This window comes from Tachypleus tridentatus, chromosome 3 (assembly GCF_004210375.1).
Source record: "Tachypleus tridentatus isolate NWPU-2018 chromosome 3, ASM421037v1, whole genome shotgun sequence".
NCBI lineage: Eukaryota > Metazoa > Arthropoda > Merostomata > Xiphosura > Limulidae > Tachypleus > Tachypleus tridentatus.
The window spans coordinates 110938548-110960932 of NC_134827.1; the positions used below are offsets into that span (position 1 = coordinate 110938548).

A 22385-nucleotide genomic window follows, 5' to 3' on the forward strand; every position below is an offset into this window, starting at 1 on the left:
GAAACAGTATTTCAATATATATGCAAAAACGGCTCGTTTGGGCTGAGAAAACACTTTACATAGAAGAGCGAACAACGTTTCGACCTTCTTCGGTCATCGTCAGGTTCACAAAGAAAGAGGTAACTGACCGGAAGCTGACCACATGTTTGAAAGGGGTTGTGTAACTGTGTGTCGAAATGTAGAGGGCGGTATTAGATGTTTGAATATATAATTTTATTTATTATATTAATATAGGTATAAAGGCGTTCCTTTATATTGGTTTATTTTGGGTTTAAGTTGTTGTATAAGTAAGGCTTCTTTAATTTTACGTTTGTTTATGTTTGTTTCTTTATTTAGTATTTGAGTGTTTTCTATGGTTATGTTGTGTTTATTTGACTTGCAGTGTTCGAAAACGTGTGAAGGTGACTTTTATGTTCTTTGAATCTGGTTTCCATTTTTCTACTTGTTTCTCCAATATAGAAGTCGTGGCAGTTTTCACATTGTATTTTATAAATAATGTTGGTGTGGTGTTTGTCAGTGTAGTTTTTACATAGTTTTTACGATGACCGAAGAAGGTCGAAACGTTGTTCGCTCTTCTATGTAAAGTGTTTTCTCAGCCCAAACGAGCCGTTTTTGCATATAAATTTCTCAACAAGTGGGTTTCTCGTCATCACTGAGTATTTCAATATATAAACTGTCCAACATATAACAAGATTCCAACAACAACTCGGTATTTCAACAGAAAACCTGAGATGTCATGACGCAGAGAATCAGGTTTCGATACCGTCGCGAACAGAGTAAGAGAAGCCCATTGAGTAGTTTTGTAATTAACAACAAACAATCGGAGTAATACCAGAAGAATAATTTTATTGTGTTAACATCAGAAATAAGCCCAGCATGGCCAGGCATGGTAATCTGAGGGTCGTGGGTTCGAATCCCCGTCACACTAAACATGTTCGCCCTTTCAGCCGTGGGGACGTTATAATAGAGGAAAATCCCATTATTCGTTTGTAATAGAGTAGCTCAAGAGTTGGCGGTGGGTAGTGAAGACTAACTGCCTTTCCTCTAGTCTTACACCACTAAATTAGGAACAGCTAGTGAAGATAGCCCTCGTGTAGCTTTGTGTGAAATTAATAAAAAACAACAAAGCATCAGTAATTATATCGATGATACTAACACTATTAGAATCCCAAACATAGAACTTTCTAAAAGCTCTGGCTTTTTATCTCTTGTTGTTGTTTTAATCTCTTTTCTGCTGATCCGGAGTAACTATGGCTGTAACTTAACAATATTTTTATTTTCTGGTCAGAGGTTGTCCACTCATCACCTGTACCTCACGACAAACTCCCGTTTGACCCAGACTGTCTAGGATCTCCCAACGACTGTCCAGAGACGTGTGATGTAATAGAATTTAATGTTGGGTGTTATAAGTGTGACTGTTATCACTCAAATGTTTCCGAAGTAGACATGGTTGAAGAAAGTAAGCATTATAGAGTATATTTAACAATCTATAAAGATACTGTTAAGTTTATCTGTTGATTCTATAAACTTTTGAATATCATGAGTTAGTTAACACAGATATTATGTAATCTCCATCATCCATCATCAGGTAATGTCCACTCATCATCTGTACCTCAAGAGAAGATCGTATTCCAAGGTACTTCTCTTCTTTTGCTTCCACTTCTGGTACGTCAGTAGTAAAATCCGGGGTTCGATCCCCACTGTGAACAGATAAGTTGTTATTTAGCTTTGCATTTCAAACAAACATTTTTTTCTTCTTCTTGCCATCCTGTTTTCAATAACAACCTTCGTTTGTGATTAACCTTTTATCTGACCTTTTGTGTTCACAAAGAACGTGACTTAGAAACACTTCATAATTAACATTTGCACTTAGAAACGTGTTAAACTCATATTTGGAGATAAACTATTAACTAAATTAATGAAATAAATTAACTTGTTTATTTCATTGTCAACGTTAACGACAAAGTGTAAATTTTACAAACTAAAGCCTATAATTTATACTAACGTATCGTAGTATATACATGAAGAAACTAAGCCTAAATTACATATCGAACGAAGCACACTTTATGACGTCAGTAAAATTTATCACGACCTTAATTAATCGGGCAAAATTAATTAAATCGTTATAAAAATATGTCTTTTTTTTTTCTTTGACATCAAACTCACTTAATTCGTAATTAATTAATAATTCATACAAATAGTTCCTGTTTGTTTTTAGTTTTCTCTCTTAAGACTAGTGGTAGTAATTGTAAAGAAAAACGTGATAAAAAACATATTCTTCAAGTGACTGTTATCTCTGCGATGGAAAACAAGCGTTTAAACTGTCACAGTAAGTTTGTTTGCTTACTGTTCAAAACAAAACTGTACAATGTAACGTTCACACTGAGGGGAGTGAACCCCAACATTTAGTGTAATAAGATTTCTAGTTTACAGGCGAACCACCACGGAGCTACACATAAAACCCTCAGCGGATCTGGACTATGACTACCGTAATCAGTGAAACATCAGTTATTCAGGAAGTCAGTTATCTAAGAATGATGTCAATTACTTATTTGTCTGTACGAATGTGTTAGAAAAAATTCGAAGATATCAGATTTAGATGGTTGTTTAGTTTCGTTACTGAAAGTGAAAACTAACTGTCCAGCAAAAACATAAAAACACCAAATATAGGTTTCACGTGTCAAGGAAATGTCCGTTTAATGTATATCAACCAATCATCTTTCTGTATTAAACTGTAAAATTTTAAGCTCGTGGTTATTGAAAGGAAAGTCGGTAGCACGTGATGAGAATGCGAGGCTTATGTTTACTTAACAAATTGTTCCCCAGTGGAACAGCGACATGTCTGCGGGCTTACAATGCTAGAAACTGGATTTCGATACCCTGGTGGGCAGAGCACAGATAGACCATTGTATAGCTTTGTGCTTAACTTCAAACAGACTTCATAAATTTAATATCGAACCTCTCTGTTTTAGAAACATTTTGTTTAAATGTTTCTTGTTGTTGTTAAGCACAAAGATTCATCATGGGCTGTCTAGAGTGTGCCTACTCCGGGTTTTAGTGTTATTCATCTTAAGACTTGCTGCTGAGTCGTTGGTTGTACTTTTGACGAAATTTTAACCACTTTTAAATTGACGGAATATAACAATTAAAGTCTTCAAACGAAGACTTTATTAATTATTAAAATAAATCTGTACATCTTTTAAATTATTTATACGAATCTAGAAATGTCAGACATTGCATGATGGTTAGTATCTCGACCCGCAACTTGCAGATCGAGGGTTCAAATCCCGTCAACTAACGTGTCTCTTCTTCCAACTGTGGGCTCTTTATAATGTCACGGCCAACTGTGGGCTCTTTATAATGTCACGGCCAACTGTGGGCTCTTTATAATGTCACGTTTCATCTGAAAAGGACATCCAGAGAATTGGCGGTTGGTGGTATAGACTAGCTACTTTACATCTATTCTATTACTTCAAAATTAAAGACGACTGATGTAGATGGCCCTCGAGTAGCTTTGTATGAAATTCGACAAACAAAGAACCAAACAATTCCGGAAATAAATCGACACACTTTAAAAAAAGAAACTAAAACGTTTGTACTCCTATAAAGTAAGTAAATAAATTTATTATATTTACACAAGTTTCTATCTTATCTTCATCATCCATCATCAGGTAATGTCCACTCATCATCTGTACCTGAAGACAAACTTCCGTTTGACCCAGACTGTCTGGGATCTCCCAACGACTGTCCAGAGACATGTTCTGTGATAGAATTTAATGTTGAGTGTTATAAGTGTGACTGTAATAACTCAAGTAACCCCCAGATTGGCATGACTGAAGTAGGTAACTCTTATAGTGTGTTTCTAGTTCGTTTTTATACATGACCTTTGTTCTCTTAGAAAGTGCATAGCCTTCGTTAATTATTTTATTAGAATATGACAATATTTAAAAACAAACATGAATTATTTCATTTCTTCCTCTGTTTCAATTTCTGTCTATCTTTATAAACAAATCCTTTCTTAAAAGCTTTCATTTTTTTCTTTGTTGTTGTTTTTATTAAGACCCATCCCCAGTGGCTCAGCGGCATGTCTGATTGTAACCCCCTGGTGGAGAGACCACAGACAGTCCTTTGTGAACTTTTCTTAATATAAAATAAGTGATATTTTTTTTATAACAGCGGTTACTTAGAGTCGACATCTTCAGTGACTTTTATCATGAACTAAGAAATATCAATCTATCAAATAATTATTTATTAATTAAAATTACATACTAAGTTTCTACGTAGCTCATACATAGTAAATGAATAAATTTTGTGAAATAATTATTTTATGGTTGTTTGTAACGTACGGTGTTAAACGTTTTTAGGACACCGATGCTCAGTAAATATGAACACACGAAACTCTAGAGGGACACACTCGGTAGAGCCCGTACCTTCTCCAGGTTGGCGGTGATTGTATCTGGCTTTCAATAAAATACGAAAATTTCTCTGTACTTATCGACAGACACGGAATGTGTTTGGCAGGACAACGATAAATAGTATTCTACAAATTTCCACCGGATTTCATGAAATTCCGTTTATTTTTTTACTAAAAAGTACTGCCCCGCAGTGGCTCAGCGGTATGTCTGCGGACTTACACGCGAAAATCTGGGTTTCGATACCCGTGGTGGGCCGAGCACAGATAGCCCATTGTGTAGTTTTGTGCTTAATTCAAAAACAACAAAACAACATGTAAAAAGTACTGTGAAAACTAGGTTCCCATATTAACAGATGGGTCATATTCCAAGTACATGTCCAGATTTATCTATGGCCGTTCACGAGAATTCTTGCTGAAGAACATAGACAAGAGCGGAAACGTAACCTCCACCACCGGAAGTGGACGGAGGTAGTGAAAAATATAGATAACTATAACCTAGGCTTTAGATAAAGGTATTAAACCTAAATATTACAAATAATCACCTTTTGAAACTTCACCTGAATTTATTACAGAATTATTCATTTCAACAAAACTCATCTTTAAGTTCGTAAACATAGTTATATTGAAGCTCAGATTACACATAATGAAATTGGATGTCCCTATGAAGTGAGCACCCCGCTACTACAGCGGTATGTCTCCGGATTTACAACGCTAAAATCAGGGGTTCGATTCCCTTCGGTGGGCTTAGCAGATAGCCCGATGTGGCTTTGCTATAAGAAAACACACACACACGTCCTATTAAGTGGCCCCTATAATGTTTTTCTAAAACGTTGTTTTTAACCCTTCTTAAGGTAACTGTTACATCAAACACACACGTGTTCAACTGTCAATATTATCAGATTAGGACTGTCAGTTGTTCCAATACGAAGTACATCACTTATCCGGGAACGATATGAAATGTTTCGTTTATCTTTCTGTGTTAAAGTCCAGGATATTCGGTGCAGCTGGTTCTTCACTGCTAAACACAGAGCTACACAAAGGACTCCCTGTGTTCTACCAACCGCAGGTATCGAACTCTTATTTTTAGCATCATAATGTTCTCAGACTTGTTTCTGAGACACAGAAGGGGCAGTTTGTTTATTTCGCTTTTAGAACGTAGTTTCACCTGGGTGTCGTTGAATGACGTACATAGTGTGTGTTGGTTCGTGACTGAACAAAGTTCATCGTCTTGGACGTTGGATGCGGAATTTTTCTGATTAATTTGTGATGATCAAACATTTTATAAACATTTTCAATCATCTTTAAAATAATTCTTAACGTTTTTGGCTCCGTTTTAAAAAGTTAATATTTAGTATTTAAATTTAATTTTTAAAGGACATTTAGCCATTTTAAAAGTAGCTCGTGATATCAGTTTTAACGAGTGTCACAAAACAACGTTTTGAGTGGTAAAAAACAAGTCAACATTTGATGAAGCAAATGCGTGTATTCGTGGAAAAAAATTACTGAAAAATTAACCATTTTTATATTATCTTCATCATCCAGGATCAGAGATTGTCTACTCACCATCTGTACCTCAAGACAAACTCCCGTTTGACCCAGACTGTCTAGGATCTCCCAACGACTGTCCAGAGACGTGTGTTGTAATAGAATTTAATGTTGGGTGTTATAAGTGTGACTGTAATAACTCCCAGATAAACATGGCTGAAGCGGGTAAGTCTTATAAAGTATTGCAAACTGTATGTAACCACAGAAAAGTGTTTGGAACAGAATAACTTATTTCCACAATATGCAGATCTTTATCTGGACTATGCAGGTCCTCAGTAAATCATTAGTTGTTTGTTATTAAAAAATCTTTTGGTTTTGTTGTCGGGATTTACTTACTAATTGTTCTTTGCATGTGTTTTTATTAGATGTTCAGTTTGTTTCTCACATATTGTTTTGGCCCGGCGTGGCTAGGTGGTTAAGGCACCCGACTCGTAATTTGAGGGTTGCGAGTTCGAATTTCCGTTGCACCAAACATGCTCGTCCTTTCAGCCGTGGGGACGTTATAATGTGACGGTCAATCCCATTATTCGTTGGTAAAAGAGTAGCCCAAAAATTGGCGGTGGGTGGTGATTACTAGCTGCCTTTCCTCTAGTCTTACACTGCAAAATTAGGGAAGGCTAAGCGCAGAGCCCTCGTGTAGCTTTGCACGAATTTCAAGAAAAGAAATAAATATTTTGTTTTACATCAAATAAAAATAATTAATTTGTGGAGTTGTACTTTTCAGTCAAATATTTATTTAATTAAAAATTATGTTCAGTACAAACAAAATTTTAACTGCACACCTAATTAAATAATTTCATTTAATCAATTTGTGTTCACCGAAATAATTACTTTATGTTTTATTGTGTTTATGTTAAATAACGAATACAGTGAGAGCACGTCGTAAATAGGGTAGGCGTAAAATTAATTAGCTACCAGTGTAGGGCATTAAGCCTACATTACATATCAAAGTACTCACACATTATAACTTTTCCATAGTTTACCATCATCCTACTTATATCAACAGTATAAACCTGACATATTTATTTTGTTTTTATAAGTTAATTTTTTTCTACCAGTTCGGAGCCTGAGGTTGTTAACTCATCGCATGTACCTCAAGATAAACTTCAGTTTAAGCCAGACTGTTTGGACTCTCACACCGACTGTCCAGACACCTGTACTCTGATATAATTGAATGTTGGGTGTTATAAGTGTAACTGGAATCATTACCTCAACTGTTTCACTTATTCTTTGTTTGAAATCTCAAACCTTAACGAATGAACGATGAGGTTTATTTCAATAACGTTTTATAAAACCCTTCTACATAACCGACTTTGTTTTTTATTAAAACGCTGAGTGATAAGTGTAAGCTGCAGATACTAACTTATTACATTGAATATTATTTAAATAGTTATAATGTTAATTATGGTATGGATCCATTCTGATTCATGCACAGAGTTTAAATATCTCTATATAAGTTGTACGAAGTTTATAATACCGATTTGAGAAACACAACTTAAAATTTGGAGATATGTAAAATGTTTTCTTGGTGGTGGTGTTTTTTTTTTTGCTAGGTTAAGTCAGTTTATGTAAGGTTTGTTCAAGTTAGACTAATTAGTAAATAATTAGGTGCTTATTTAAATACAAAATAAATTTAATATATTTTCCTGAAAAATCAATACTCCAAATTTTAATCTATATTTCTGAACTCCACAACAAATTGAAAGTACTTGGAATGTGGTTTAAGAGAAGTAACCAATAGTAACATGGCTGACGTCCGCCTCTCGTACAGCGGTAAGTCTATAGATTTACAACGCTAAAATCAGGGATTAGATACCCCTCGGTCGACTCAGCAGATAGCCCGATGTGGCTTTGCTATATGAAAACAAACCTATAAATAAAGCCAAACATGGCTGACTCGTACTATGAGAGTTCGTTTGGCGTCGGAGATACAGAAACAATGATCTGTTAAACAACATATTTAAGAAAACATCTGAATTTTGCATCGAATTCGTTACATTGCCGCTAGGTGGGTGGTGATGACTAGCTGCCTTCTCTCTGGTCTTGCTCTGCAAAATTAGGATCGACTAGTGGAGATAGCCATCGTGTAGCATTGCGCGAAATTCAAACACAAAAAGAAAACAACAAATAATACCTAATTTGAGATTCTATTTTTTAAAATTGTTTTTGCCATTTCCAAAATAATAAGAATCTGACATTTTGATTAATATCTTTAGTTAATAAAATTAATAAAAATTAATTTACTATCTTTGGACAGCAAAACTTTAAGTGTTTGATATATTTTTTCTAGTGGAATTAAAAAGAACAAACTCTGTGGGCACTGGTTAATGTTTGGAGTAATTATGTGGACCAATTCTACGAAATAACTGTTAGATACTTTATATACTCCAAGAAACAAGTTCGCTGCGCAGAGTTACCGTTAATATAAATATCTTCTGTTTATTCAGGACCACAGATTGTCCACTCATCACCTTCGCCTCAAGACAAACTCCCGTTTGACCAAGACTGTCTAGGATCTCCCAACGACTGTCCAGAGACGTGTGATGTAATAGAATTTAATGTTGGGTGTTATAAGTGTAACTGTAATCACTCAAATGTTTCCGAAGTAGACATGGTTGAAGAAAGTAAGTTTTATAGAGTATATTTAACTGTTTATAAAGATACTGTTAAGTTTATCTGTTGATTCTATAAACTTTTGAATATCATGAGTTAGTTAACACAGATGTTATGTAATCTTCATCATCCATCATCAGGTAATGTCCACTCACCATCTGTACCTCAAGACAAACTCCCGTTTGACCCAGACTGTCTAGGATCTCCCAACGACTGTCCAGAGACGTGTGTTGTAATAGAATTTAATGTTGGGTGTTATAAGTGTGACTGTAATCACTCCCAGATAAGCATGGCTGAAGCGGGTAAGTCTTATAAAGTATTGCAAACTGTATGTAACAACAGAAAAGTGATTTGAACAGAATATCTTATTTTCACAATATGCAGATCTTTATCTGGACTATGCAGGTCTTCAGTAAAACATTAGTTGTTTGTTATTAAAAAAATTTTGGTTTTCTTGTCGGGATTTTCTTACTAATTGTTCTTTGCATGTGTTTTTGTTATATTTCAGTTTGTTTCTCACATATTGTTTTGGCTCGGCGTGGCTAGGTGGTTAAGGCACCCGACTCGTAATTTGAGGGTTGCGAGTTCGAATTCCCGTTGCACCAAACATGCTCGCCCTTTCTGCCGTGGGGACGTTATAATGTGACGATCAATCCCATTATTCGTTGGTAAAAGAGTAGCCCAAACATTGGCGGTGGGTGGTGATTACTAGCTGCCTTTTCTCTAGTCTTACACTGCAAAATTAAAGAAGGCTAAGCGCAGATAGCCCTCGTGTAGCTTTGCACGAATTTCAAAAATAACAAAAAAATATTTTTACATAAAATAAAAATAATTACTTTCTGGAGTTGTACTTTTCAGTGAACTATTTATTTAATTAAACATTATGTTCAGTACAAACAAAATTTTAACTGCACACCTAATTAAATAATTTCATTTAATCAATTTGTGTTCACCGAAATAATTACTTTATGTTTTATTGTGTTTATGTTAAATAACGAATACAGTGAGAGCACGTCGTAAATAGGGTAGGCGTAAAATTAATTAGCTACCACTGTAGGGCATTAAGCCTACATTACATATCAAAGTACTCACACATTATAACTTTTCCATAGTTTACCATCATCCTACTTATATCAACAGTATAAACCTGACATATTTATTTTGTTTTTATAAGTTAATTTTTTTTCTACCAGTTCGGAGCCTGAGGTTGTTAACTCATCGCATGTACCTCAAGATAAACTTCCGTTTAAGCCAGACTGTTTGGACTCTCACACCGACTGTCCAGACACCTGTACTCTGATATAATTGAATGTTGGGTGTTATAAGTGTAACTGGAATCATTACCTCAACTGTTTCACTTATTCTTTGTTTTATATCTCAAACCTTAACGAATGAACGATGAGGTTTATTTCAATAACGTTTTATAAAACCCTTCTACATAACCGACTTTGTTTTTTATTAAAACGCTGAGTGATAAGTGTAAGCTGCAGATACTAACTTATTACATTGAATATTATTTAAATAGTTATAATGTTAATTATGGTATGGATCCATTCTGATTCATGCACAGAGTTTAAATATCTCTATATAAGTTGTACGAAGTTTATAATACCGATTTGAGAAACACAACTTAAAATTTGGAGATATGTAAAATGTTTTCTTGGTGGTGGTGTTTTTTTTTTTGCTAGGTTAAGTCAGTTTATGTAAGGTTTGTTCAAGTTAGACTAATTAGTAAATAATTAGGTGCTTATTTAAATACAAAATAAATTTAATATATTTTCCTGAAAAATCAATACTCCAAATTTTAATCTATATTTCTGAAATCCACAACAACTTGAAAGTACTTGGAATGTGGTTTAAGAGAAGTAACCAATAGTAACATGGCTGACGTCCGCCTCTCGTACAGCGGTAAGTCTATAGATTTACAACGCTAAAATCAGGGATTAGATACCCCTCGGTCGACTCAGCAGATAGCCCGATGTGGCTTTGCTATATGAAAACAAACCTATAAATAAAGCCAAACATGGCTGACTCGTACTATGAGAGTTCGTTTGGCGTCGGAGATACAGAAACAATGATCTGTTAAACAACATATTTAAGAAAACATCTGAATTTTGCATCGAATTCGTTACATTGCCGCTAGGTGGGTGGTGATGACTAGCTGCCTTCTCTCTGGTCTTGCTCTGCAAAATTAGGATCGACTAGTGGAGATAGCCATCGTGTAGCATTGCGCGAAATTCACACACAAAAAGAAAACAACAAATAATACCTAATTTGAGATTCTATTTTTTAAAATTGTTTTTGCCATTTCCAAAATAATAAGAATCTGACATTTTGATTAATATCTTTAGTTAATAAAATTAATAAAAATTAATTTACTATCTTTGGACAGCAAAACTTTAAATGTTTGATATATTTTTTCTAGTGGAATTAAAAAGAACAAACTCTGTGGGCACTGGTTAATGTTTGGAGTAATTATGTGGACCAATTCTACGAAATAACTGTTAGATACTTTATATACTCCAAGAAACAAGTTCGCCGCGCAGAGTTACCGTTAATATAAATATCTTCTGTTTATTCAGGACCACAGGTTGTCCACTCATCACCTTCGCCTCAAGACAAACTCCCGTTTGATCCAGACTGTTTAGGATCTCCCAACGACTGTCCAGAGACGTGTGATGTAATAGAATTTAATGTTGGGTGTTATAAGTGTAACTGTTATCACTCAAATGTTTCCGAAGTAGACATGGTTGAAGAAAGTAAGCATTATAGAGTATATTTAACAATCTATAAAGATACTGTTAAGTTTATCTGTTAATTCTATAAACTTTTGAATATCATGAGTTAGTTAACACAGATATTATGTAATCTTCATCATCCATCATCAGGTAATGTCCACTCACCATCTGTACCTCAAGACAAACTTCCGTTTGACCCAGACTGTCTAGGATCTCCCAACGACTGTCCAGAGACGTGTGTTGTAATAGAATTTAATGTTGGGTGTTATAAGTGTGACTGTAATAACTCCCAGATAAACATGGCTGAAGCGGGTAAGTCTTATAAAGTATTTCAAACTGTATGTAACAACAGGAAAGTGATTTGAACAGAATATCTTATTTCCACAATATGCAGATCTTTATCTGGACTATGCAGGACCTCAGTAAAACATTAGTTGTTTGTTATTAAAAACTCTTTTTGTTTTGTTGTCGGGATTTTCTTACTAATTGTTCTTTGCATGTGTTTTTATTAGATGTTCAGTTTCTTTCTCACATATTGTTTTGGCCCGGCGTGGCTAGGTGGTTAAGGCACCCGACTCGTAATTTGAGGGTTGCGAGTTCGAATTCCCGTTGCACCAAACATGCTCGTCCTTTCTGCCGTGGGGACGTTATAATGTGACGGTCAATCCCATTATTCGTTGGTAAAAGAGTAGCCCAAAAATTGGCGGTGGGTGGTGATTACTAGCTGCCTTTCCTCTAGTCTTACACTGCAAAATTAGGGAAGGCTAGCGCAGATAGCCCTCGTGTAGCTTTGCACGAATTTCAAAAATAACAAAAAAACATTTTTACATAAAATAAAAATAATTACTTTCTGGAGTTGTACTTTTCAGTGAACTATTTATTTAATTAAACATCATGTTCAGTACAAACAAAATTTTAACTGCACACCTAATTAAATAATTTCATTTAATCAATTTGTGTTCACCGAAATAATTACTTTATGTTTTATTGTGTTTATGTTAAATAACGAATACAGTGAGAGCACGTCGTAAATAGGGTAGGCGTAAAATTAATTAGCTACCAGTGTAGGGCATTAAGCCTACATTACATATCAAAGTACTCACACATTATAACTTTTCCAAAGTTTACCATCATCCTACTTATATCAACAGTATAAACCTGACATATTTATTTTGTTTTTATAAGTTAATTTTTTTTCTACCAGTTCGGAGCCTGAGGTTGTTAACTCATCGCATGTACCTCAAGATAAACTTCCGTTTAAGCCAGACTGTTTGGACTCTCACACCGACTGTCCAGACACCTGTACTCTGATATAATTGAATGTTGGGTGTTATAAGTGTAACTGCAATCATTACCTCAACTGTTTCACTTATTCTTTGTTTTATATCTCAGACCTTAACGAATGAACGATGAGGTTTATTTCAATAACCTTTTATAAAACCCTTCTACATAACCGACTTTGTTTTTTATTAAAACGCTGAGTGATAAGTGTAAGCTGCAGATACTAACTTATTACATTGAATATTATTTAAATAGTTATAATGTTAATTATGGTATGGATCCATTCTGATTCATGCACAGAGTTTAAATATCTCTATATAAGTTGTACGAAGTTTATAATACCGATTTGAGAAACACAACTTAAAATTTGGAGATATGTAAAATGTTTTCTTGGTGGTGGTGTTTTTTTTGCTAGGTTAAGTCAGTTTATGTAAGGTTTGTTCAAGTTAGACTAATTAGTAAATAATTAGGTGCTTATTTAAATACAAAATAAATTTAATATATTTTCCTGAAAAATCAATACTCCAAATTTTAATCTATATTTCTGAACTCCACAACAAATTGAAAGTACTTGGAATGTGGTTTAAGAGAAGTAACCAATAGTAACATGGCTGACGTCCGCCTCTCGTACAGCGGTAAGTCTATAGATTTACAACGCTAAAATCAGGGATTAGATACCCCTCGGTCGACTCAGCAGATAGCCCGATGTGGCTTTGCTATATGAAAACAAACCTATAAATAAAGCCAAACATGGCTGACTCGTACTATGAGAGTTCGTTTGGCGTCGGAGATACAGAAACAATGATCTGTTAAACAACATATTTAAGAAAACATCTGAATTTTGCATCTAATTCGTTACATTGCCGCTAGGTGGGTGGTGATGACTAGCTGCCTTCTCTCTGGTCTTGCTCTGCAAAATTAGGATCGACTAGCGGAGATAGCCATCGTGTAGCATTGCGCGAAATTCAAACACAAAAAGAAAACAACAAATAATACCTAATTTGAGATTCTATTTTTTAAAATTGTTTTTGCCATTTCCAAAATAATAAGAATCTGACATTTTGATTAATATCTTTAGTTAATAAAATTAATAAAAATTAATTTACTATCTTTGGACAGCAAAACTTTAAATGTTTGATATATTTTTTCTAGTGGGATTAAAAAGAAAAAACTCTGTGGGCACTGGTTAATGTTTGGGGTAATTATGAAGACCAATTCTATGAAATAACTGTTAGATACTTTATATACTCCGAGAAATAAGTTCGCCGCGCAGAGTTACCGTTAATATAAATATCTTCTGTTTATTCAGGACCACAGGTTGTCCACTCATCACCTTCGCCTCAAGACAAACTCCCGTTTGATCCAGACTGTTTAGGATCTCCCAACGACTGTCCAGAGACGTGTGATGTAATAGAATTTAATGTTGGGTGTTATAAGTGTGACTGTTATCACTCAAATGTTTCCGAAGTAGACATGGTTGAAAAAAGTAAGTATTATAGAGTATATTTAACTATTTATAAAGATACTGTTAAACCATCATTCTCAATCTTAAAGTGACCAATCATTATAACTTATTAAATATATATAAATATAACGAATCTTTCTTATTCAGCCAAATAAGCCTAACGTGTACAATTATCATTAGAATATTTGTTTTATTGTAGGTTAACCTCGGCTCGTGTTTTTCTGCCGTGTTATAACGGCTATTAGTTGTTTCTGTTTGATTTTTCTCAAATAAACTCTTTTAGCTCATAGTTCCATCATCGCTTGACCTATTTGAAATCTAATTATAGTATTGGACTCGGGAGGTCAAATCCTTTTGATTGTTGTGTTTGACCAAGTTCATATGTTAATGTAACCCTGCCTAAAAAGAATTCCATTTTGAGAGTAGGTCAGTAGAAATCCTGATGAGTTGTAAGTTGAATCGGTGTACGTTTCATATTGTTGGTGTACAAAAAGATACCTCATAAATTTACTTCGCTCCGACCTTCAAATGCTGCAGCTATTGACGATTCTTTCTTGATTTCCAATGTATATGTAAAAAACTTCCTGAGAAAGATGTCATTAGCTGATGTCGTCAAGGTATCTGTTACATGTGTGATATTAAACAGCAATGTGAGAACACTGAGCACTACACCAAGTGTGTTTCTATGTCTGTAACAAATTTTATTTAAGATTAGTAACTATACTATAGAAGCGTAAAAAGACTTCAATCGAGCTAAGAACATCGTGTGAATTTAAAATTACGTAATTTTATAAACAGTATGTAACACTACTTCATTACGTCAGTGTATAACATTACTTCATTACGTCAGTGTATAACATTACTTTATTACGTCAGTGTGTAACATTACTGCATTACGTCAGTGTGTAATATTACTTTATTACGTTAGTGTATAACATTACTTCATTACGTCAGTGTATAACGTTACTTCATTACGTCAGTGTGTAACGTTACTTCATTACGTCAGTGAATAACATTACTTCATTACGTCAGTGTGTAACATTACTTCATTACGTCAGTGTATAACATTACTTCATTACGTCAGTGTATAACGTTACTTCATTACGTCAGTGTATAACATTACTTCATTACGTCAGTGTGTAACATTACTTTATTACGTCAGTGTATAACATTACTTCATTACGTCAGTGTGTAACATTACTTCATTACGTCAGTGTGTAACATTACTTCATAAAGTTGATATTTAAAGTTTTTCTTTTGTCTGTTTGTTTTTGGAATTTCGCACAAAGCTGCTCGAGGGCTATCTGCTCTAGCCGTCCCTAATTTAGCAGTGTAAGACTAGAGGGAAGGCAGCTAGTCATCACCACCCACCGCCAACTCTTGGGCTACTCTTTTACCAACGAATAGTGGGATTGACCCTCACATTATAACGCCCCCACGGCTGGGAGGGCGAGCATGTTTGGTGCGACGCGGGCGCGAACCCGCGACCCTCGGATTACGAGTCGCACGCCTTACGCACTATTTTCTTTTGTCATCTGATAGGTTACGAAATTCAATTTACAGTGTTTAACCCATAAACGGTGCCCATCATCAACTGATGCGATAAACAACATTCATCAACTGATGCTATAAACAACATTCATCAACTAATACTATAAACAACATTCATCAACTGATGCTATAAAGAACATTCATCAACTGATGCTGTAAAGAACATTCATCAACTGATGCTGTAAACAACATTCATCAACTAATGCTGTAAACAATATTCATCAACTGATGCTATAAACAACATTCATCAACTGATGCTGTAAACAACATTCATCAACTGATGCTATAAACAACATTCATCAACTGATGCTGTAAACAACATTCATCAAATGATGCGATAAACAACATTCATCAACTGATGCTATAAACAACATTCATCAACTGATGCTGTAAACAACATTCATCAACTGATGCTGTAAACAACATTCTCGCTGTTTAAGGGTTAAAGACCAAAATAATATTTTCCTGAGAACATTTTAACCGGTTAACAGGTTTGGAAGTATTCGGTTCATAAACATGTGTACACAAAAAGTTATTCTGTTTTCAGAACTTTTATCTTCTGGTCATCCAGAAATTGTCCACTCATCACCTGCACCTCAAAACGAGCTTCCGTTTGACCAAGACTGTCTAGGATCTCCCAATGACTGTCCAGAGACGTGTGTTGTAATAGAATTTAATGTTGGGTGTTATAAGTGTGACTGTAATCACTCAAATGACACCCAGGTGAATATGACTGCAGAAAGTAAGTCATCCAGAGTATTTTTAGCATTTTATTTTCTGTTCTCTTTATTTGATCTCTTCATCCATGACTTGGGAAAGTAAATCCTCTTTGTAAAAATAATACACCAACACTTAGAATATAACTTTATACACCAACACCTGGAATATAACTTAATACAAGAAAACTTGAAATATAACTTAATACACCAGGATTTGGAATATAACTTAATGCACCAACACTTGGAATATAACTGATAGTTAAAACACACAGAGAAATTTGAAACACAACAGAGAGGAGTTAAAACACACAAAGAAAGTTCAAACACAACACTGAGAGTTAAAACACACAGAGAGGTGTTAAAACACACAAAGAAAGTTCAAACACAACACTGATAGTTAAAACACACATAGAAATGTGAAACACAACAGAGAGGAGTTAAAACACAAAAAGAAAGTTCAAACACAACACTGAGAATTAAAACACACAAAGAAAGTTCAAAAACAACACTGATAGTTAAAACACACATAGAAATTTGAGACACAACAGAGAGGTGTTAAAACACACAAAGAAAGTTCAAACACAATACTGATAGTTAAAACACACAGAGAGGTGTTAAACACACACAAAGAAAGATCAAACACAACAGTGATAGTTAAAACACACAGAGAAATTTGAAACACAACAGAGAGGTGTTAAAACACACAAAGAAAGTTCAAACACAACACTGATAGTTAAAACACACAGAGAAATTTGAGACACAACGGAGAGGTGTTAAAACACACAAATGAAGTTCAAACACAACACTGATAGTTAAAACACACAGAGAAATGTGAAACACAACAGAGAGGTGTTAAAACACACAAAGAAAGTTCAAACACAATACCGATAGTTAAAACACACAGAGAGGTGTTAAAACACACAAAGAAAGTTCAAACACAATACTGATAGTTAAAACACACAGAGAAATTTGAAACACAGCAGAGAGGAGTTAAAACACTCAAAAAAAGTTCAAACACAATACTGATAGTTAAAACACACAGAGAAATTTGAAACACAGCAGAGAGGAGTTAAAACACACAAAGAAAGTTCAAACACAACACTGATAGTTAAAACACACAGAGAAATTTGAGACACAACGGAGAGGTGTTAAAACACACAAATAAAGTTCAAACACAACACTGATAGTTAAAACACACAGAGAAATTTGAAACACAACAGAGAGGTGTTAAAACACACAGAGAAATGTGAAACACAACAGAGAGGTGTTAAAACACACAAAGAAAATTCAAACACAATACCGATAGTTAAAACACACAGAGAGGTGTTAAAACACACAAAGAAAGTTCAAACACAATACTGATAGTTAAAACACACAGAGAAATTTGAAACACAGCAGAGAGGAGTTAAAACACACAAAGAAAGTTCAAACACAACACTGATAGTTAAAACACACAGAGAGGTGTTAAAACACACAAAGAAAGTTCAAACACAATACCGATAGTTAAAACACACAGAGAAATTTGAGACACAACAGAGAGGTGTTAAAACACACAAAGAAAGTTCAAACACATTACCGATAGTTAAAACACACATAGAAATTTGAGACACAACAGAGAGGTGTTAAAACACACAAAGAAAGTTTAAACACAACACTGATAGTTAAAACACACATAGAAATTTGAGACACAACAGAGAGGTGTTAAAACACACAAAGAAAGTTCAAACACAACACTGATAGTTAAAATACACATAGAAATTTGAAACACAACAGAGAGGTGTTAAAACACACAAAGAAAGTTCAAACACATTACCGATAGTTAAAACACACATAGAAATTTGAGACACAACAGAAAGGTGTTAAAACACACAAAGAAAGTTCAAACACATTACCGATAGTTAAAACACACAGAGAAATTTGAAGCACAACAGAGAGGTGTTAAAACACACAAAGAAAGTTCAAACACAATACCGATAGTTAAAACACACAGAGAAATTTGAAACACAACAGAAAGGTGTTAAAACACACAAAGAAAGTTCAAACATAACAGAGAGGTGTTAAAACACACAAAGAAAGTTCAAACACAATACCGATAGTTAAAACACACAGAGAGGTGTTAAAACACACAAAGAAAGTTCAAACACAACACTGATAGTTAAAACACACATAGAAATTCGAGACACAACAGAGAGGTGTTAAAACACACAAAGAAAGTTCAAACACAATACCGATAGTTAAAACACACAGAGAAATTTGAAACACAACAGAGAGGAGTTAAAACACGCAAAGAAAGTTCAAACACAACACTGATAGTTAAAACACTATAGAAATGACTTAAAACATAATAGATATGGTTTAAAACACACTTAAAAAATTAAAACACAATAGAAAACGGATTAAAACACAATAAAAAATTTAAACATGACTTTAAGAGCGCTAAAACACAAATAAAGTGGTTCAAACATGACGAAGAGAGTCAGAAGATGTTTAATTTTTCTTGAAATAGGCAAATATGTTAGTTAATTTAAAAAGAGAACTCACATAAATCATAACATTAAAGTGTAATAATACTAATTCTAACTTGTTTTACTTGTTTATCATCGTCAGAAACCTTTTGTGATAAAAGTACTTAAAGACGAGAAACCAGAAGTTTTGAAGTATTCAATTAAATATGGTCTGTTTTTTCCCCACGATAAAAATGTGACAATTAATTGTATATCTGGTTTTATTCCAGAAACTACAACAGCTGAGATAGCTCATTATGAAGATATATATCCTGTTAATAAAGCTAGTGAATGTCTGTCCTCTTGTAGAGTGACATCTGTGAAGAAACAACTGTTGTGCATTTGCAACAACCTACGTAACGTGCTAATGTTTTTGTACTTAATATACGTAACATTAAACTATTGTTGTACTTAATGTACGTAACGTTAAACTATTGTTGTACTTAATGTACGCAACGTTAAACTATTGTTGTACTTAATGTACGCAACGTTAAACTATTGTTGTACTTAATGTACGTAACGTCAAACTATTGTTGTACTTAACATACGTAACATTAAACTATTGTTGTACTTAATGTACGTAACGTTAAACTATTGTTGTACTTAATGTACGTAACGTTAAACTATTGTTGTACTTAACATACGTAACATTAAACTATTGTTATACTTAACATACGTAACGTCAAACTATTGTTGTACTTAACATACGTAACGTTAAACTATTGTTGTACTTAATATACGTAACGTTAAACTATTGTTGTACTTAATGTACGTAACGTTAAACTATTGTTGTTCTTAATGTACGTAACATTAAACTATTGTTGTACTTAATGTACGTAACGTTAAACTACTGTTGTACTTAACATACAACGATAAGAATATAAACAAAATAATTTTATGAAGAACAGGTCCCGTTAATTAATTCTAAATCTTAAAGTATCTTATTGCTTTCTACTTTTTAATACAATAATATCTGCATTGTACCCCTAGCGGTTAAATAAGCAGCAATTAAAGATTAAACAACATCTAAAAGGCTTATCTAAACTTAAATTTCAACGTGTTTTCCCGATTTACCTTTTTATTAGAGTATTTGTCTATCCAAACCCCTAGCGGATGATCAAAAAATAAAAAATGTTTAGTGGTACCTTAAACTGTTTTCTCGCTTTCTATTTTTGCATACGTATTTCTGTGATCATATTTACTCTGTATCTGCATTCTACTCTGCTCAGGAATATTAAATGATGTGTAATAATAATAAAGAGACAGTGAAGTTAAGATTGGTGTGCACGTGGGGCTGTGATCGAATTTCCAACAAAAATAAGTACCCTTTTGATTTAATTCGATTTGAAGAATCGACTATTTTGTTAAAGACTTTATAATTTATATTTTCAATTATTCTACAGAAATCTGTCATCAACCGAAAAAAGCTGGTTTCTGTAGAGCTAGAAAACCTCGTTACTATTACAATCCTAAGAAAGGGAAATGCGAACTATTTTATTATGGCGGATGTGGAGGAAACGCAAACAGGTTTACAACCTTTGAGGAATGTGAAGATAAGTGCCTTGGTAAGTACAGATTTATTAACCCTCGAAACTCGTGATAAGGTTCCATGGGGTTAAAAGGTGAAAAAAAAATTGAATTTTTACAGACGTGGGTAAAAGAAAAGTTATTTTAAAATGTACGAAAAGACATTTTTTTTTAATCTATAATGTTAGACATTTTGTATTTGATCTGATTATTGTAATCTCTTCAGAACCAGCTCTCTCGAATTGCGTCTACTATTATTTTATATCTGATCAGTTTGTATTGGATAAATTCCTGTTTTGCGAAACCTGTTCTTCAAAATTAAATTATAATATTTGGAGTAAATGTTCCATTTGATTACAAACAACTCTCGCGATAGAATTCCATTGCGTAAGAAACGTGAGAGGTCGCTGTTTTGACGTGATAGATATGAAACATAAAACTTTAAATAACTGTATTGTTCTATGCTGGTAAACTTTAAGCAGATCGAATATCAAACATATTTTGATTTAATTTTAACTTTCTTATATGACATATAGATAGATGTGACGTCAAATCCAAAGAAGTGTCTTGCAGTGAAGAGGCCCATAAAGGAAACTACTATTTTGATCTAACGAAGAAGTTATGTTTTAAACTTCCTGATGGTCGTTGTACGAATGGTATCAATTCTTTCGATGACCAGGAACAATGTATAGCAACATGTGAAGGTAAAGAGAAAACTGGAAGTATTTGTATATGATAACTCGTTGAAAACTAGTTTTAATTAATGGTTATATATGTGTGTGTTAAATGTATCTGTACATACGTTTTTAATAAACTTTTAAAATAGGCGTAGTTAACGATATAGCCTATAGAGGGCGCTGTCAGGTTAATTACCAAAAACCTGCTTGTATCTCAATATAATTTTTCTGTTTTAAACTTTATATTTTCAACTTTAAGACAGGTGTAACCTACCGAAAAAATCCGGGCCATGCAAGGGGTCTTTCGTACGTTACTTTCACAATTCCATAAATCGACAGTGTGAAAAGTTTTATTTCAGTGGTTGTGGAGGAAACACCAATAATTTTCTCGGAAAAGAAGAATGTGAACAGAAGTGTGGAGGTGAGTTAACCTGTAAACGTTTAGAAGAACGTAGAAATGTGAACACAAATGTGGAGGTGAGTTAACCTGTAAACGTTTAGAAGAACGTAGAAATGTGAACACAAATGTGGAGGTGAGTTAACCTGTAAACGTTTAGAAGAACGTAGAAATGTGAACAGAAATTTGGAGGTGAGTTAACCTATAAACGTTTAGAAGAACGTAGAAATGTGAACAGAAGTGTGGAGGTGAGTTAACCTGTAAACGTTTATACGAACGTAGAAATGTGAACAGAAGTGTGGAGGTGAGTTAACCTGTAAACCTTTAGAAGAACGTAGAAATGTGAACAGAAATGTGGAAGTGAGTTAACCTGTAAACGTTTAGAAGAACGTAGAAATGTGAACAGAAATGTAGAGGTGAGTTAACCTGTAAACGTTTAGAAGAACGTAGAAAACTATTGTGAACCATACGTTTAAAACAAGGTTTGTTGAAAGTTAAAATACAGTTATTGTATTATTGTCTAAACAGTAGAGTGTTCTTAAAACTGTTTTTGTCTGAATGGTAGCGTTACCATAATTGTTGGTTTTTTTTCAAAACATATTGTGGCTTTAGTTATTGTTTTGTGGAAGCAACGATGAAAGAGAATAGAGTTGTTTTAGTTGTTTGTTTTCTCCAAACAGAGAAAGGTGCGTTGTTTAATTTGTGTTTGTTTTTCAAATAGCAGAATGTTCTGTAATTATTGTTTGTTTATATTTTACTGAGACAACAAGGTACAATGTACTTATCGTTTGTTTCTAAATCAGCAGAGTATTCTATAATTATTGTTTGTTTTTTACTGAGATTACATGGTGATATGTAAGTACCGTTTGTTTCTAAATCAGCAGGGTGTTCTGTAATTATTGTTTGTTTTTTACTGAGATTACATGGTGATATGTAAGTACCGTTTGTTTCTAA

The 22385-nt window shown here is 33.9% G+C and overlaps 1 protein-coding gene across 5 annotated transcripts in view; it reads left to right on the forward strand.

Moving 5' to 3' along the window:
- The window catches only part of LOC143247753 (uncharacterized), a 37012-nt gene that overhangs the window by 9768 nt on the left and 4859 nt on the right, over positions 1-22385 (forward strand). The window contains exons 7-19 of one of the 5 annotated variants that reach the window (XM_076496183.1): positions 1289-1459; positions 1589-1636; positions 5957-6124; positions 8407-8583; positions 8713-8874; positions 11155-11331; positions 11461-11622; positions 13901-14077; positions 16155-16349; positions 19061-19186; positions 20234-20395; positions 20894-21061; positions 21294-21455. In XM_076496183.1, the coding sequence (XP_076352298.1) occupies positions 1289-1459; positions 1589-1636; positions 5957-6124; positions 8407-8583; positions 8713-8874; positions 11155-11331; positions 11461-11622; positions 13901-14077; positions 16155-16349; positions 19061-19186; positions 20234-20395; positions 20894-21061; positions 21294-21455 (2055 nt within the window). The remainder of the gene's footprint in view (positions 1-1288; positions 1460-1588; positions 1637-5956; positions 6125-8406; positions 8584-8712; positions 8875-11154; positions 11332-11460; positions 11623-13900; positions 14078-16154; positions 16350-19060; positions 19187-20233; positions 20396-20893; positions 21062-21293; positions 21456-22385) is intronic. The other 4 variants (XM_076496184.1, XM_076496186.1, XM_076496185.1 and 1 more) reach the window with 4 other exon arrangements.